The sequence below is a fragment of the Sitodiplosis mosellana genome, unplaced genomic scaffold, assembly GCF_009176505.1.
Source record: "Sitodiplosis mosellana isolate CC-2019 unplaced genomic scaffold, AAFC_SMos_1.0 Smas_scaffold_1, whole genome shotgun sequence".
In the NCBI taxonomy this organism is placed as follows: domain Eukaryota; kingdom Metazoa; phylum Arthropoda; class Insecta; order Diptera; family Cecidomyiidae; genus Sitodiplosis; species Sitodiplosis mosellana.
Window position 1 is genome coordinate 2,501,013 of NW_022595244.1, and position 17,161 is coordinate 2,518,173.

Consider the following 17,161-nt stretch of genomic DNA (forward strand, 5'->3'; position numbering starts at 1 on the left):
ACAGAAAAAATCTTATAATTTGTAATGGTGAAACATTCTACATGGTAGGTGATGGAAGAGTGTGAATACTGGATCAGACATTTTCACTTGAGAAGTTGAAAAACAAGCGAAAGCTCATTAAGAAAATTGACGAGTGCACTAAAATAGACTTCCAGAACTCGAATAAAAAAACCACTTCACAATCTTGTGCAGTTGGTCATATTTTCCATCGAAACGTTGTGTTGCGGTGTGCGTTTGCTCTCACCCACACCGTAAGATGAACGCATCTTGCTGTCGGTAGTGCGAACATACGGATCAAATGGCAATCGGTAAAAAATTGATTTAATCGTATGTGGTAATAATGTTATGTTATCCATGCCGCTTCTTTTTGGGGGAGCAATAAAAATGTGGTGTGTGGCGATGTATTGCGGATAGATCAAGAAAAATGAGAGGAGCATTGCTCATCGCGCACATGTATCGGATATGGTGCGGATAGCGAATGCGGCGAAAAGACGAAGGCAAAAAAAGGAATTTCAATCATCATTTATGGTGTTCGTTTTTTTTTCTCTTTCTCTTTTTCGCTTGCTTCTCTCGCTCATCACAATTGTGTGTGGTGCTCGTGTGTTTATTTAGATATAGGCAAACAAGCGCGTGCGGGCGAACGCTTGCATGCGAGATGGAATTGAATTTCGTGTGTATGTTGTGTATATAGCGGCTGCTCACTTTTTTTGCACATACATTTCCATCGAATGCTTCGGTTTAATTTTATAGTACGGTTATTGGGAATTGTTCTCAACCAAGAAAAATCGTCGATTTCGTCGTCGCCGTCGTTTACATATGTATCTTCGAATAACAATATACATATTTGATAGAGAGAACAGAGGTTTTTTTCTGGCATGACCCATGTCTCTCTCTCTCTCTATAGCTCTGCTCTGCTCAGCACCACCGTGGCCGTCATCACACCACCAATACAATTGATACACCGAGAGAGCAGCTCTCATGCTTCATACTGTTGCGCGCTGTGTACAGCAGCCGCTGACGCGCTTTTCTCTATAAAAAGAGATGCTGAAACTTTTTGTTGCCATTATCAAATTGTATCCATACTCACACAAATCGGTCATTTTTCTCACATCCAGTCGATACACAGAGAATATATAGACAGTCAGTCTCAATCGCGTTTAATTTTTGCTCTAAGTGTTTCGAATCAAATCAAAAATCAATTCTTTTTCGTTTTACTTTTTTTTATTTGAACGAACAAATTTCTGATCAGAAATTTTCAGTGGTGGAAAAATTCGGATTTTTCTATCAATCAGTTGTTTCTTTTTTCTTATTTCGAGTGAGAAGAATAGTTTTGTGTTAAACGACAGTTACACAACGAATTTTAAACTCTGACACACACATATATACCCAAAACCAAAAGCGTCCTTAAGTGCACTTGAAAGAATAACGAGAAATAAATAAATTTTCTATTATCGTATCAAATTGTGTCCACGAAGCGAAAAATCAGGTAAATTCCAAATTTTTATTCTTTCATTTTTTTGCCGTTGTTGTTGTTATGACATACAATCAGTTTTAAGTATACATACAAAAGAAATGTTTTTTTTTCTGTTCATTCAACAATTTCTGATGCAATTGTCTATGTTCAACTTCGTAATGCAATTTTCGTACACTTTCAAGGTGTCGTTCGTGTCGCATGGTTAATTTATTTATAAATACATTACCATTTTTTTCTTTTTCTCTCTGTTCAAACTTCGTTGTGTCGTTTCAAATTTGTTATGGCGACAGATAAAAAAGCCGACACCAATTTAGAAATGAATTTCGATGAAGAGAAAAAAATTCGTTCACACCGTCCGTCGTGTGTATGATTCAGCGGAATTAATTCATCGGCATTTTAACGAATAGGTTAAGTGTCTGATGCAATTCTGCTATGATCAAGCATTATGCTGTGTTGCGAACAATTTGTAACTGTCTCGTAAAGGAAATGATGTCGCCATCGGGTGATTCGAAATTTTACTTGCTTATCAATTCAATAGAATTCTGAATACAATCTGGTTGTGAATGTAGAAAATTTTGCAGACATTGCGTTCTATATGTCAACTATTTTCGGCGAACTTTAACGATGATAATCAAAAGTGCGATTCATAAATGTGACGCTAATTTATACAATTTTTTCCATTTTTTCCGTATTGCAAATTTAAAAAAAGATGAAAGTCACAGACACAAAACGATGACGTTCTACACGCGCAAATTCAAAAAAAAGTGACTGTCAATCAACAATTTGGCAGGCAAATGGAGGAAAAAAAGCGAATATTCGCTCTGCTTGCTTTCTGTCAATTTTCACAGCCATTCTGCTGTGAATGAAATATATATATTGCATCCAGTGGCACATTTCAACCGATTGACGTAATGTAAAATTGCTTCGAATGTGAGTACACACAGAGAGCAAGTTCGTTGCGTTTGATTGTGTCCCAAAAAAAGGAATTGAGCGAATATGAAAGATTTACAATTGTTAACGTCCAAATTGAATGTGATTGATACAGTTTTGAATCAGTTATCTCCGCTCTTTCGCGATAAGACGTCCTCAATTTTCAATCATAATCAAGAAAAAAAATTTACGGTACAGGAAAAAGAGGAGAGAGAGACTGAGACAGAGAAAAGGCACAGTCGCCAAAACCAATTTTTTTTCTTATTCTTAGCCGACATTAGAAATAACCAGTTCATGGTTTTTACATGAGTTGACAATTTCTTGATCGGAAGTGAGAGAGGAAGAGAGAAACATAAAGACGGCGTGGGGGGGCCAATGAAACGGCGGCAAACTGATAAGATTGTCTGCTTTTTTTTCGCTGGAATTTTCTTTTGAATGCCCTTTGAGTCGCGTCACGCCTCGATCAAATTTCAACAGCATGAGACATGTTTCATCAACTTTCGATTCGACTATATGCGATTCAACCGAAAATGGTGTGCTACTGTGTTGCTCATGGCCATACACGCGACTTTGATCGCGCCAACAAAAATGTGACTGAATGACTTATGTCAAAGGAATGAAAGGGATTTCCGTTCGAATCGACTTTCTGATCAGGACACTCGAAGATTCTGTAGTGTGCATGCATGCAACGATGCAATATAATTACAAATATATCGTGTCGTTTGCATGGAAATCGTGCACAACAGGCACACCAATAATTATTACCGGTCAATATGACTGCGGGGCAAATGTTTCATTCATGCTCACGCAAATGAATGTGATGACGTAGATGCATACAAAATGTGTGGGGCTTTCAAAGAGGTCGAACACATTTCGAAGAATTAATAATTAAGTCGGGTTGTGCAACACTTTCTCGGTGAGAAATTCTCACATTCGGATAGAAAATTCGTCATCACTGCGTCATCAGTTGATAATCAGAAAAACGAGCCATGGTTCTTCGGAAGAAGAAAAGAGGCAGAAAAAACGACGACAGCCGGTTTTCAAAGCGAAAACGCCAAATTATATATATACACACACAGTGTGGTTGACAGCCTCAGATTGCATATTTAACAAGTGATTATGGTAACAATTTGAATGAAAGTGAACATTAAAAATGATTTATTGCCCCTTATCGTCGAGCATCACTATAATTGGCGAGCCGGCGGTGGCCGATGTACACGAGAATGATCAAGCATATACAACATTGTTTCAACATCGTCACGCCATGCCGCCAATTTGTCAGGCTGACTGAACAATTTGATAATAGTCGTCGTTTGAAATGTTCTACCTTCAAAAAGTCTCGTCTTATTAATACAGAAACGCTAAATTATTCAACCTCTAACGAGATCGTATCTCTCTCTTTCGCTACTCCCTCATTCAGTTTTTTTTTCCTCTTCATTTTGTTTTATCTCGTACATTTCTGTCATATGTTCGCCATGTGTAGGTACGATGATGCTGTTGCATCGGTTGCAACATAATCCCAATTGGCCGCTTAAATGGTTCACAAAAGATGACAGAAAAAGGCACCAAATCAATTACGTCTTAAACAACGTAATGTAATGCTAAACGGGGTAAAAAAAACGGAGGCTTGCGAATAAATTGAGCAATTTGTCGGTATATTGTGTGCGCGATCGAAAGCGAAAGAAAAGAAAAAACGACCGATGGAACAATCTGAAAATCACACGATGAATTCAAGTAGTCAATAAGTGGCCAGTGTGGTTTCTATCAGTCATGTGAATATAGCTGCTACTGTGCCAATATGACAAAACGTGGCTGAAGTCGGTGAACGTGTGTATTACATGACTCGTTTCGATTCATAATTACAGTTTCTTTCACTTCGGCCCATTAGTTTTCTCCTTTAATTCAAGTGTCTTGGCCCATAAATTTTCATTTCGTTGAATGAAACTCCGCGCTCAGTTCGTCTAAATGTCGAATCAGATGTATATCTAGAAATGCACAGGCACACACATGCTATTTGTATGTGACACAAAGCGAATGAGATATGATTGATGACACTAAATACTTAAAGGCAACAGAAACGGCAACTACCGTCACAGCGATAAAATGAGAGCGCAACTGTTTCGGAAGTGGCTTAGCAACAGACAGACATTTTACAACAGACCGCACAGTCACATCGACTGAGACACAGAGCGAGAGATACAGAGAGACAGAGTGACACACAGTGAAGATTTAGTATTTCGATTCAAACGCTACTTGCTTGTTGCTGATTGAATGTGTGCCGTACCTGTTCATAAGTCGTTGGCTCAACTAAGTACAAATCAAAATGAACGAACGAACGAATGTGTATGTGTGTGTCTGTCTGTCTCTCTCTCTCTCTGTATAGCAATTGTATATTGCATCGCCAGATGCCCATTAATCTATGAATTAAATGTGAGCTTTGTTCTTGGATTAATGTGAATCGTTGTCAAGTTGTTCAGTCTTGTTGGGCCTGAGTGTGAATTACGTCAAAATGCATTTTCAATGTCATTCAATATACTTTTCTCTCTCTCTCTCTCTCTCTCTCTCTCTCTCTCTCTCTCTCTCTCTGACGCACTCTTCCACTGACAGACTACACTTTTCTATTCCATCGATATTAACGCGTTGCTATACTTGGCGTTCCATCGTTAACACGATTATTATCATTCAATGAGAATGATTTGACTCTTTTTTCATTACACGACGAATGAGAATTACGTTAATCACATATGAACAAATCAATTGGATAAATGTAGAAAATGAAAAAGAGAGAGAATGAAAAAAGAGCTGTGTGGTGTACGTGAGATTTATCACGTGACCAATATATTCTATTTTGATGTACATTTTCATCGTATTTCATTTTAAATGTTCAACCCGTATAATCTCAACTCTGCAACTGGTTATCGTGTAGGCGATTTATATTTGTCAATAATTTTCAGTATATGCATACAGCTGCGAGGGGAAGAGAGAGAGAGAGAGAGAGAGAGAGAGAGAGAGAGGGAGAGAGAAAGAGAGAGAGAGAGAGAGTGAGAGAAAGAGAGAGAAAGAGAAAGAGAAAGAGAAACAGACGAAGACGAGCCAGAAGCCGTGCACATAAATTTTGGCATATGTCATAATACACCGATTTAGAAAATCATCAACACGTTCAATCTAATTTTCCGATCAAACAAGTTTTTCGTTTCATTCATTAGACTTTGTGTCATGTATCTTAAACTTTGGTCGTTTGGTTTTATGATGTGACCGCAAAAAAACCTGACATCAACCGAAAATTAAATAGAGAAAGAAGCAGCAGCTTTCGAAATGACTAAATAGACGAGAAAGAAGAAAGAAAAAGCCGAAATCATATCATTTTAGAATTTATGACGATAATATCTCCTTTGAACTTGCTCTACAACGAATTTTTATGAATGAAAACTTGGAATAAACATGTTTCAAACATGAATTGGTATGCAAATTAATAGCAGCCGCCCAATCCTCAATTAATAACCATCACCGTCATCTTCTGAGAAATTTGTCGTTTTTGGTGTGAGTCATTCAGTCCGATTTCGTTGTCTTTCTCAGAAAATCCAACACAAAAGGCCATTTATCGAATGTCAAGAAATTTAGATCGAACATATTCGTCTTTTCGAATTTTTGTTCGTTTTTTTCTATTCGGTTGTGTGTTAACATGGCAAATTCTGCGGAAAAACTTTTTAGAAATAGCCAGTGTGAACAACAAACATCCATTAGATCGAATGAAATGCGGAAATAAATTGGAAAGGACACATTCCAAACAACACGCATAATGCGAAAATGTACACAAAACGAGCGAGCGAGCAAGAGAGAGAGAGAGAATGAAAGAAAAAACTTGTTGCTCATAAATCTGTATGGGGCCAATCTTGTGTGCGGCGGCCAAAAAGTCTACCAAGACTGAAAGAGCTCCTTTGTCATGAGTTTGAATAGTTCACAATTTTTATCCATATCGTTTTTTTTTCTCGGATGATGAAATATTTATAGCCGATTGGCCCGCATTACTCTCTTTCTTACTGTTTCCCCGAGAAAAAAAAAACAGACAAAAATCGAAGTGTGTGTGTTGTCACGCGCGCAGCATAAAAATGCAAACAAACTCGTACGATAACTACCTTATGTCAATGCAAGAGTTTTCATTGGCCCGTCACCGTATCGTACCATTTTCTATCGATTCAATTGAAAGCGAAAGGGAGAAATGGTCGTGTGTGCTACGTGGAAACCGAAACAATGCTCTTTTCGGTGCATTATGGAATATTAATGCCTACGTCAACGGCATCACAAGCACACACATGCGGCAACGCATTCATACACATGCACACAGCAGCCTCAACGTTAGTCGAATATGCGATCAAATCAATATGCAAACACAAAATTTTTTTTATTGTTAACAATGCCATAAATTGGAGGCAGAAAAACCGAAACAACAACAGGAAAGAAAATACGCACAGCATTTGCATCGAATCGATATCGAATGTAATAACTTATTAATCGAATTTGTGCGATTCGCCTGATAGCCTGATAAATATTGTTTACATATTTCGTTAATTAAAAAAATTCATATGTGTCATGGGCCAAACATTGGTCGCTGTTGTTGTCATCATTTTCATTTGCGTTTGCTTTTCGCCGCTAGGCGATCGGTTTCACCGTTCGTTTCTTGTGTAAATATCCGAAGCTCAACAGCCCCATCATAATTTGTACGCCATGGTTTTTCTTTGTTGGAATCACTTGGCTGCCGCAACGATATAAAAACGAAGCAGAGAATTCAAATTATCGTCAGTTTTCACATTGCACTTTGTAAATGTTGATAAAACAGCAGCAGAAGAAAAGAAGGAGCCGTCGAGCACAGTCAAATACGAATTGGATTTAATATATATCTCGGTGCAATCAGTAATTAAATTTGAGTTGCCACATAAAATACGCGCTAAAATCAGATTTTCAATTAAGGATATTGACGAGGAAGAATAAAAAGCCATCATCATAACAACAACACGCTTCGGCATTATTGCGAACTGAGTGGAATTCAATTAAAGAGAAGAGAGAAAAAGAAAACGGTAAATAATCTCATGGAATTTGAAATTTCTCATCCTTTTTGGAGCGAGCCTTTCAATATTAGTTAGTTTTGTTTTATCTCGCAATTTACGGTGTTGATTTGCTAATTGGAGAGACACGATTTTAATATGCGCAGATTACTTTTTTCGTGCGGTGGGTCCAATTTTTTACTCTCTCACACATTCAATTCGATCGTTTGTGCTGATAGTTTGGGGTTTGGATTTCAATCTCTTGCCAGCGGAATGTTTTGGTTTGAAATTGATGGAATATTTTAATTCTAACTATAGAACAGCGATTAGAGATTTTGATTTGGTTGGCATGAACATTTGTTAATTTGCCAATGAATGAAATTTTTCGTCTTTTTTCGGTTCATGATTTATCAGAATGATCGGGAACAAAAAAAAAATCTCGTAGAAAAGAAATCGTTATCGAAGCCTATAGGTTAGAGGTGATGCGAGAAAAAAGTTACGATTTTTCTACGATGACTACATTCGAATGATAACATTGAATATTCACAATGCTGAAATTGCTCTTCGACAAGAGCTTCGGTCATAAATCACTGCCAATATACACATCGCGTTATCGTTCGTCATTCGGACCATTTTGCTCTACCGACAATGTTTTACGATTTTTCAAATATGTCGAACAAATTCATTTCATAATTTGAAGTCGATTGCCTCCTCTGCGGTTGGCACTTGCGTTGAAACCAATTTTTATTGAACAAAACCGAAGTTGCAAATCACAAAATCATTATCAAGTCGAATAATTAAAACGAATGAACGAAACTTCTACATTTGTTTCTCTCTCTCTTTCCAAGTGGAATACGTATTGAAAAAATTCATTTTATCCCTTTTCTCCTTCAAGCCAGAATCAAAAGGCGCATACAGGAATGAGAAAGAAAATCCCAACGAGAGAAAAAATGCGAAAAAATTTATGATCGCTCATAATCACTAACGATTTTTGTGGCAGTATTTGTGTATAGTCGTTTTTTTCACTGTCCCATCTTCCTTTCGTCAATTCTTGTGAGTCGAGCGTTTTTTTCTTTTCGTCGGTTGCCCATGCTTAAATGGTTTTGCTCGAACAAACTGGGTATGTGTGCGTGTGTGCTCCTCTAGGCTACGGGTCTCTGTGTGTGTGGCTATGTGTATGTGTGTTTCATTCATGTTGTAACTTCTGTGCTGTGCTGCACACGATAAGCACCTAGTCACATATAACAATCAAGCATATACACACAGTAGTAAAATACAATTTCGTAAAGAAGAACTTAACAAAAACGAAGAAGAAAGAAGCAACAACAAAACAAAAAGTATAAGTAACACACCGAAGTGAGCACACATAACGCTTTGAGTCACACACTGTGTGTCGGTTTTAAGAGTACATGAATAAATTTATTGTCGTTCATTCGGTCAGTTAAATAAGCGACAGCATTGGAAACAGTTGAGTTTGATCGTTCGGTGCCGATAGACGCATTTTTTCAAAACAAAATTACTACTCACAGCGAAAGTTATATTTAAAAAAAGAAAATCGCCTTAAACCAAGTTTCAAAACCAACAGTTAGAGATCATTCGAGAGAGAAAAAACGCAATTTTTTTTTATTTTGCAAAGATAAATCAACAAATCAACCAACTAAATAATTTTTTTGCGACACAAAAATCTTAGTGAAAAAAAGTGCTAGAAAATTTTCAACGAAGCAAAAAAAAAATAAGAGAGAAAGAAATTTCTTCATCGACAAATCAAGAACACTACCAGATTTTTAGGAAAAATCAGATTTAACGCAATTTTTCGTTCACTTCAATATCTCAGAGGGCCGCGAATCGTCCACTGAATAAATAATAATCCTTACTTATGTTTTGCATGAAAGTGAACAGATTTTTCACAATAATTTCGATTGCGATAGATGAAATACAGAACGTTAATAATTCGATCACATAGCATCAGTTGAACTGAAGAAAAGAAGAAACAGCGAAATCAATAAAATAAATTTTGGTGGGAAATTCGAAGAAAAAGGGATCTGAAATCCAACATTTCCGGAAATTCCGCAACACACACTCAGAGACAGAGAGTAAAAAAAGAGCGCGCAGGAAATTTGAAAGAAGACGAAGAGAGAAAAAAAGATCAGCCTAGAGAAAGCATTGAAATCCAGATCGAAAGAGAGAGAGAGAAAGAGAGAGAGAGAGAGAAAGAGAGAGAGAGAGAGAGAAGAATCAAATCAGTATTAAAATACATTCAGACGCACGCGGTATAATCTAATCGAAGTCGAGTCTACAAACACACAGTTTTTTTTCTCTCGGTTCATTTGTGCTACGAGGAAAAGTTACACAGAGAAACTATGGTGAGTCTGATATTTCATTGAAAAAAGCCGACACGTATTCGGTTATCTTTCTGATGCAATAATTTCGAGCATGTGTTCACGTAGTACGGAGAGCCGTATATACCGTATCCTATGCACGACAATTTAAAGAGAGTAGAAGAAAAAAAAAGAGATCGATTTCTATCCTTCTCGGCTGCACATATCGAGCACTGTCTTAGTATTTTTTTTCCCTTTTCGTTTCCCATATTTTCGTTTGTTCGTATCGTGTGTGTTCTCTTGCAATAGCGGGTAGAGAGCCAGTCAGTCAGACACATGCCATGTGTATTCACGTACCAAGAAAGCATGTTGAATGCATTCGAGATACACAGCACGAACTCACATAGCGTAGACATAAGAAAAGATAGAGACGAAAAAAATGACGACGACGAACAATTCGGATATGTAGACCGTAAATGCACACACAGTTCGGTGTGTGAGCAAGAGACGTGCGTGTGAAGTTGCACTTCAATGAATTTGATGTTAAATGTTCTGTTTAAGATCCGTTATAATTTGTCACATGCGAATAAATCCACGTCCATTTGACATTAATTGAAATTTTTTTTCGTCGCTTTGCCGCTAAGCACATGATTTCTTTTTTTTGGCAGCGGCGATTCGGTTTTTTTTTTCGAGCATTTTGCTCTTTTGTGACTTTGCATATACGAAAAGCGGGGCATTGCGATTGAGATGCATTTTGCTCGGGCAAACGAGACAAAGTGAGAACGATAAAGAGAGCGAGAGATTCAAAGCAATTTCACATCCAAATTTTATGGCGTGTGTAGCATTTGATGATGAGGCACAATATAAACGTCATGCGCCAAATGTGTTCACTTGAGCGTTCGGCATCAAAGTGGTTTTTCCTATCGTTTCTCATTGATATTTAATTTTAAAATGTACACAATTGTTTTTTCTCAGCAGTTTTTGTTTTCCTTTGAATTTTTCAATTAAATAAAATTTCGTTCACCGTTTGCACGCACGCGTTTGTGTGGTGCGACTGGCTGAATGTGGGGAGTATTTTTCGTTGTTGTTGTTGCTGTTATTCGTTTTATGAATGAGAGTCAATGAACTGCATTCTGCTTCGTCCGTTATGTCGTGCAATATTTCGTGAATGCGCGGACTACTTGATTGAATAATTGACATCGTTCGATCGGAATTTGTGCGCATTTCTGAGTGAAACGAGCCGTCAATAGCACTTAATGGCATTCCAATGAGAACAATCGACTGACTATCGATGATATACTCTATATTGCATATTGTCATTCATTTAATTTCAAGCGATCGTTCAATTTGCAATTGTTGCAACGCACGCAACATCATAGGAAAGGCAGTGCATGCGGCAGCAGATGCGACTGCATTTATCGACGGCTGTCTGTCTGAGCTGTAAGAATGTGTCTTTCAAAAGAGAGAGAGAGAGAGAGAGAGAGAGAGAGAGAGAGAGAGAGACATAGAGACATAGATGCAGTCAGTCAATTGAATGAAAAAAATAACGGCCGATTACGGAATGCAAATGTGAAAATTATGAAATTCATCTGTATATATTGATTTGATTCGCAATCATCAATATATCGAAGGGAATTGGCTTTATCGAAGACGAGCCCCTCAAAATGAATCAACCACATCGGTATCAATTCAATTATATCTACTTAAAAAGCCACTTGATTGAGTCGTTTAGAATTTAAATGGAGAAAAAAACGTTGCTTTTCTCCCTTCTACTTCTTCTTTTTTATCGCACGATCGCACAACGATAATTCAAGTGAATTGATTTGCGGCGAGCCAAAAGAGAGAGCAAGACAGGGATAGAGAAACCACCGCGGCCGCACAGATCGCGTGAGATCTTATTTGATTTATTCATGTTAAATGCGAGTGCAAATGATTGAATTGAGATGTAATGGCGCAAAGAACTCTCTACCAACCGCTCGTTGTCGCTTGTGTTAATCGACAAGCAACCGACTTTGATCAATGATCAAAAGCCAATAAATTAATTCCTCGTTCCTCCATTTATGTCAATTGATTGCGAGTTAAGTCATTTTGCGTCGTACGAAATAATGATAGGACGAGGGAGGGAGAGAGAGAAAAAAGTGCACAGAAACGAGCCTTTAATTAAATCACAATCGATAGATTTTCGATTGACGCTCATTTGTTTGAGCAATTTCTTGGCAGTTAGTTAAGTTAGTCGTAACAGTTTTTTTTTTCTCTCCTTCTTTGTCCAATTTTTTTCTTTCGATTTTACACGAATTTTTTCTTTCTTTACTAACCGTACGTGATTTGTCTGTTTCTTTTACAGAAAATGAATTCAATTATCTACTTGAGCTTATTTGCCCTGGCATGCAGCGTGTACGGTCGTGCAATTGACGAACCGGATAACACAATTTCTAGCGATACGGCTTTTGTCGAAATCAACGAATGGGTTAAAGTGAAACCCATTAAAATTCGTCCACACGTTGGCAATACCGTTGAATTGGAGTGCGACGTGATTGGATCACCACCGCCAAGTATACATTGGGTGCGCGGCGACAAAACTGTCGATAATGTAAGTTATTTTCCGGCACATTTCCTTTTCATTCGGTTTTTTTTTTGCTGTTCTGGTCATGTCGACACTTCCTCTCATTTGGCACTATTTCTCTAATTCACATTTTATTTTCTTCTCTTTTGAAAACAGTTGGACTTTGAATCGAATGCCATTACCGAAAGTAATCCAACATCACGTGCACGTGCCATTTCGCGTTTGATCATCGATAGATCGGTAATCACTGAGCGGACATTCACTTGTGTTGGACGCTCTGGCAGCAAATCAGCCGTGGAATCGACCACCATCTTTCCCAACGAGAATAACAATCAAAGCGATTTATTGTCATTGAATGCCGGCATCACCAGTGCTGCATCGAATGGGCCGAAGAAGGTGCGCGTTCTGTCGTTCTATTCGACGATATTTGCATCGATTGGCAAATCCATTGTGCTTCCATGTACGTATAAATCATTGGCTTTTGAAGCTAGAATGATTGAGCATTCAATTTTCAATCAAAACTAATTCTTTGAATTCTTTTGAACATTTTCTCTGAATAGGCAAGGCAGCTGGACGGCCTCATCCAGAGATTTTCTGGCTCGACGCTGAGCAAAATATGATTGGAGCACAAAATTCACGGCAAAAAGTCTTACCAAACGGTGATTTGTTGATTTCACCATTGAGATGGTCGGACATGGGTACCTACACATGCATAGCACGAAATCCCATCTCGAAGGACACAGCAGAAACATTCGTTTATCCATCGGTGAGTTTTGATGATCATTTCGAATGAAGAAAAAAGATTTTTAAGAACGAAATTCTATTTTAAAATCCATTTTGGATTTTTCTCTCTCAAAATTCCATTTGTCCAAAATCCAAACATGAATTTAAATTGAAGAAAAAAAACTAATTTCAATTTTTTCATTCCATTTACAGAGCGATTAAATCAAGCATTCTACATCGGCAGTCGTTCATCAATGGATCGAATAAAAGTTGAAATGAAATCGAAAACGAGCCCCAAAAAACTATAAAAAAAACCAACAGCACAGAAAGAAAAAAAATCCTTATGCCAATTATAGTTCTTATGTACTTACTACACTATTCTATTAATATTTCAATATTTATTTATGATTTAAGATTTATTCTACAATATCCATGAAATACTTCGTTCACAAACAAAGTGCAAATTAAATTAGTAAAAAGAAGAACAGGTGACGTGCGCCCTTCGCCTTTCATCCCATTTTCATGTGTGAAATCTCACAAATGATTGATAAAAACATTCAAAAGTCACACTGGGAGGAAGTAAGTGGGCGTTCACCGAAACACGCATTCAATTTGAGTTGAGTACTGCAAATTTGTTGAATTTTGTTGCGAAACAAATGCGATGTGGCGCTCAGGTGATGTCCTGGATGCAGTACGATACGTAAAAAACTTACATTGTGTCATATAATTCTTAAGCCATCAAACCATAAAATGAACAACAACATGAAAAGAAAAAGAAACACAACTACCATTACCATTTCAAATGATTCCTATTAATTTATAGATCTTATGTATTGTCTTATTTGTCTATATTTTTTGCATTCTATCCGCATCAACGCGATAGATACAAAACCTATGTTTCGAACTAACCATATGAACAAGAAATAAACCAAACATTAATCACAAGAATAGAAGAGAAGAATTCACAACGAATTTCAATGAAACCAATAGCATCATAAATAATAGCAAAGTGCTTCACTAGTATTACTATTTTAAAGACAGAATGAAAAAACACCCTTTTTTATTAATATTTTACTTATTTTTTTTTGTCTATGTAAATATGTTTTAAGTTTCATTAATGTATAATTGTATCACTGAATGATGGAATACAAATCTGATGGAAAGCGAAAAAAAAGGAAAAATTTTAATGAGAATTATTGCCATGACATTGATTACCTGCAACAGAAACAAAAAAAAATAACGAGAAGATGAAATCAAAACTTCGTGAACAAAAATAAATGGTCAATTTTCAAATAAAAAAAACAGTTTGTATTTTACCTTTACTGGAAGACTACTTACGCTGACTTATCTGACTTGCTCGAGATGGCATCCCACTTTTGCACTATTTTATGGAGAAAAAACTTCGTCTTTTTTGTCGGGAGGCTCTTCTTAGGTATTATTTTCTTTTTTGAAGTTTTCCTTCTTTGGCGGAGACGTTGAAAGTATTATTGAAGCAAATAAAAACGAAAATGCACTCAAATGAGTCTAAATGACAAACGATTTTTTTCATTTATTTCATTTCGTTTTGCTAAATATAATGCTTTTGTTTTTCATTGTAAACTGATAATGCTCATCTCACAGGTAAATTAAATATTTGCTATGATTTATGATTCAATGGTTCGATATGAACGAAACAAACTACTAACTTAAGATTTCTACGATTACGTATATAGTCAATTTCGTACGGTTATTCTTTTTTTTGGATTTTCATTCTAATAAAAATTGCATTGCACATATTCGCTAAGGGCATTTATGTATCTCTTTGGAATCCTCATGCCATGGAGATTCGCGAATCTTTGAATTTAGAGACGACAAGGATTCGCGATGATTCGCTGGAGATAAATGTCCCTAACATATTCGTCAATCTAAGAGAAAAAAAACAATATTTGATTGGATGAAAATCAAGAGAAATTTGGATGAAAATTATTTTGCTCTTCCATTTTAACGCTACATGAAATGTGGAGCAATTGTTTATATTTTAACAACCAATCTGGTGAACTTTTTCATTTAAAATCGATAAAATAAAATCGAAATATTTCTTGTGACATATCATTTTTGTGATGAAATTCCGAACATTTTTCCGGCCTCAATATCATTTCGGCACGTTCATTGTTGGAAAAAAATTTGTGGAGGTTTTTTTTTGTTTGGTTTGTCGCATGAATCAAAAAAACTTTGTCGAAACAAACGCAAATGTTCTAATCTCTCATTTTTCTATTATTCCAAAATAACACAGAAATATCCACCCTTACGGTGTACGCTACGAGAAAAACGGTTGTAACATTGCTAAAAATGTCTGATATCACTACTAAAAATATATTGTTTTCTTTCTCTACGAGGTATTTCCCATTACATGTATTGTGTTATATAGTTTTTCTTGCATAATAATGTCATATAGTCTCTAAATAAGAATGTATTGTTTATGCTTTTCATTAAAAATCATATGTTGACAGTTGCTTATTGCTTTCGAAATTACTTTGAATCTCATAGCTTACAGTTTGTTTTTTACAGGGAACATTGCGGGCGAGATATTGTATATGTCATTCCAAAAGACTATATGGAGTGAATCCTTTCCGATGTATCTTTAAAATTTTCTAAAACAATGTGCATTCGATGGTATTGATCAGCGTAAATTGGCGTTCTATGCAAAAAGTGTGGAAAAGGTTTTGTTAGAAATTGGTTTGAGAGAGAAAAAGTGTTAGAAATTTTGTTATTAGAGAAATTGTGTGGAGCGGCATAAGCGACGTGTATAAGAAATTCCATTTTGTATTTCACATAATAAATTTCTCAACAATTTGTGAAAAAATATAGTATCTCATGGTTAAATTTGTACAAAAGAAAAAAAATGTCGGTGTCAAGAGGACTTTTCTCTCTTTGAAAGAGGCTTATAAAAACTCTTATGGAACAATTTGTGTGTAAAAAACATTTTCTTTCATTTTTTGAAATTGACATGTAAACGAACTGTGTAAATTTAAAAAGTGCACATTTTTTTATTACAATTTATTTTCATACGATTTGTGTCTGAGACGGGAAAAATCTTGATTAAAAACACTTGCTTAAAAAATCGATCAAATCATTACGCACCGTGGAATTCATCTAATTTAATTGAATTTACCGTTTTTTATCGGCCGCTATTTGATTTTTCTTGTTCTGAACGGAGAAATATCATGCACTTTCTCGACGGATTCACATTTTAAAAATAAAAACATTTCAATTAGGATTGAGGAGGGGAGGCTTTAAAAAAACACACACACGGCATTCGAACAAATGGAAGAATTCTTCATCATGAATAAAGCTATCATGCAAATATCTCAATCAATTGGCATTTTCATTCTTCCTGTTTGTCGATGGCCATTGACAATCATAACATCTTTACAGAGGGTTTTCTTCTTTTTCTTCGTTTTGTTGTTGGCGTTTTTGTTGTTGTTTAAATTATGAGTGCATCATAAAACAGGTGTTGCGCGTACACATATCGGGTAGTGACAATTAATTCGTTTTAATTGGTAATTTCGCGCACTCAGTTCGGTCTTCGATGTGTTGCTCAAGTGACAATTCAATTCAAATTACATAACTGTTTGCATATAGATTTGTTTTTATCGCTTTGTTTTTCATTTACTATACTTGATTTGGGTTTCGTTCATTTCGGTTTCCTATGTTGTGTGTGTGTGTGTGAGTTTTTTTTTATCGAACAAGATTCATCGCGGAATGAGAAAATACATATTTATATTGAGACGACGACGACGACAATGGCGGGAGCAACAGCAGCAGTGCAAATGTTGTTTGTCTCTTGTACTTGTTGCACGACATGACATCTCGCGCGCATATCGCACATTTATCTATCATTGTTGACATATTTTATACGCTTAACACGGAATGTTTGTTTTTCGTGGTTTTTGGCGTTGAAACACCAATAACAGCCAATTTTCCATCACGCAACGGCGCTAATAAATGTGTGTTTCCGGGTGTTACTACAATTGTCTGGATTGGTATATGCAGCGGTATATCGAAAACTGGTTTCAGCCTATTTATTCAGTCAAATTCAGAGAGACATGCAGAGAATAAATGAGTGGAATGA

At 36.4% G+C, this 17,161-nt stretch overlaps 2 protein-coding genes across 5 annotated transcripts in view; one reads left to right on the forward strand and one right to left on the reverse strand.

Annotated features, from left to right (window-relative positions):
- The first annotated feature begins 1,065 nt into the window (after positions 1-1,065).
- LOC129576450 (neural/ectodermal development factor IMP-L2) lies at positions 1,066-14,231 on the forward strand. Of its 3 annotated transcripts, none has more exons than XM_055461595.1 (5): positions 1,066-1,486; positions 12,109-12,354; positions 12,484-12,787; positions 12,888-13,093; positions 13,264-14,231. In XM_055461595.1, exons 2-5 carry the CDS (start codon positions 12,112-12,114, stop codon positions 13,270-13,272), a joined length of 762 nt encoding a protein of 253 aa, XP_055317570.1. In that variant the 5' UTR covers positions 1,066-1,486; positions 12,109-12,111; the 3' UTR covers positions 13,273-14,231. The 3 variants fall into 3 exon arrangements, with proteins under 3 accessions (XP_055317570.1, XP_055317592.1, XP_055317581.1); XM_055461617.1 differs by lacking the exon at positions 1,066-1,486 and adding an exon at positions 7,198-7,479; XM_055461606.1 differs by lacking the exon at positions 1,066-1,486 and adding an exon at positions 8,810-9,809.
- A 338-nt stretch (positions 14,232-14,569) lies between these two features.
- LOC129576437 (neurobeachin-like protein 1) overlaps positions 14,570-17,161 on the reverse strand; it is a 61,283-nt gene continuing 58,691 nt past the window's right edge. For both annotated transcript variants that reach the window (XM_055461560.1, XM_055461565.1), the window contains one exon: positions 14,570-17,107. In XM_055461560.1, the coding sequence (XP_055317535.1) occupies positions 16,942-17,107 (166 nt within the window). In that variant the 3' untranslated portion in view covers positions 14,570-16,941. The remainder of the gene's footprint in view (positions 17,108-17,161) is intronic.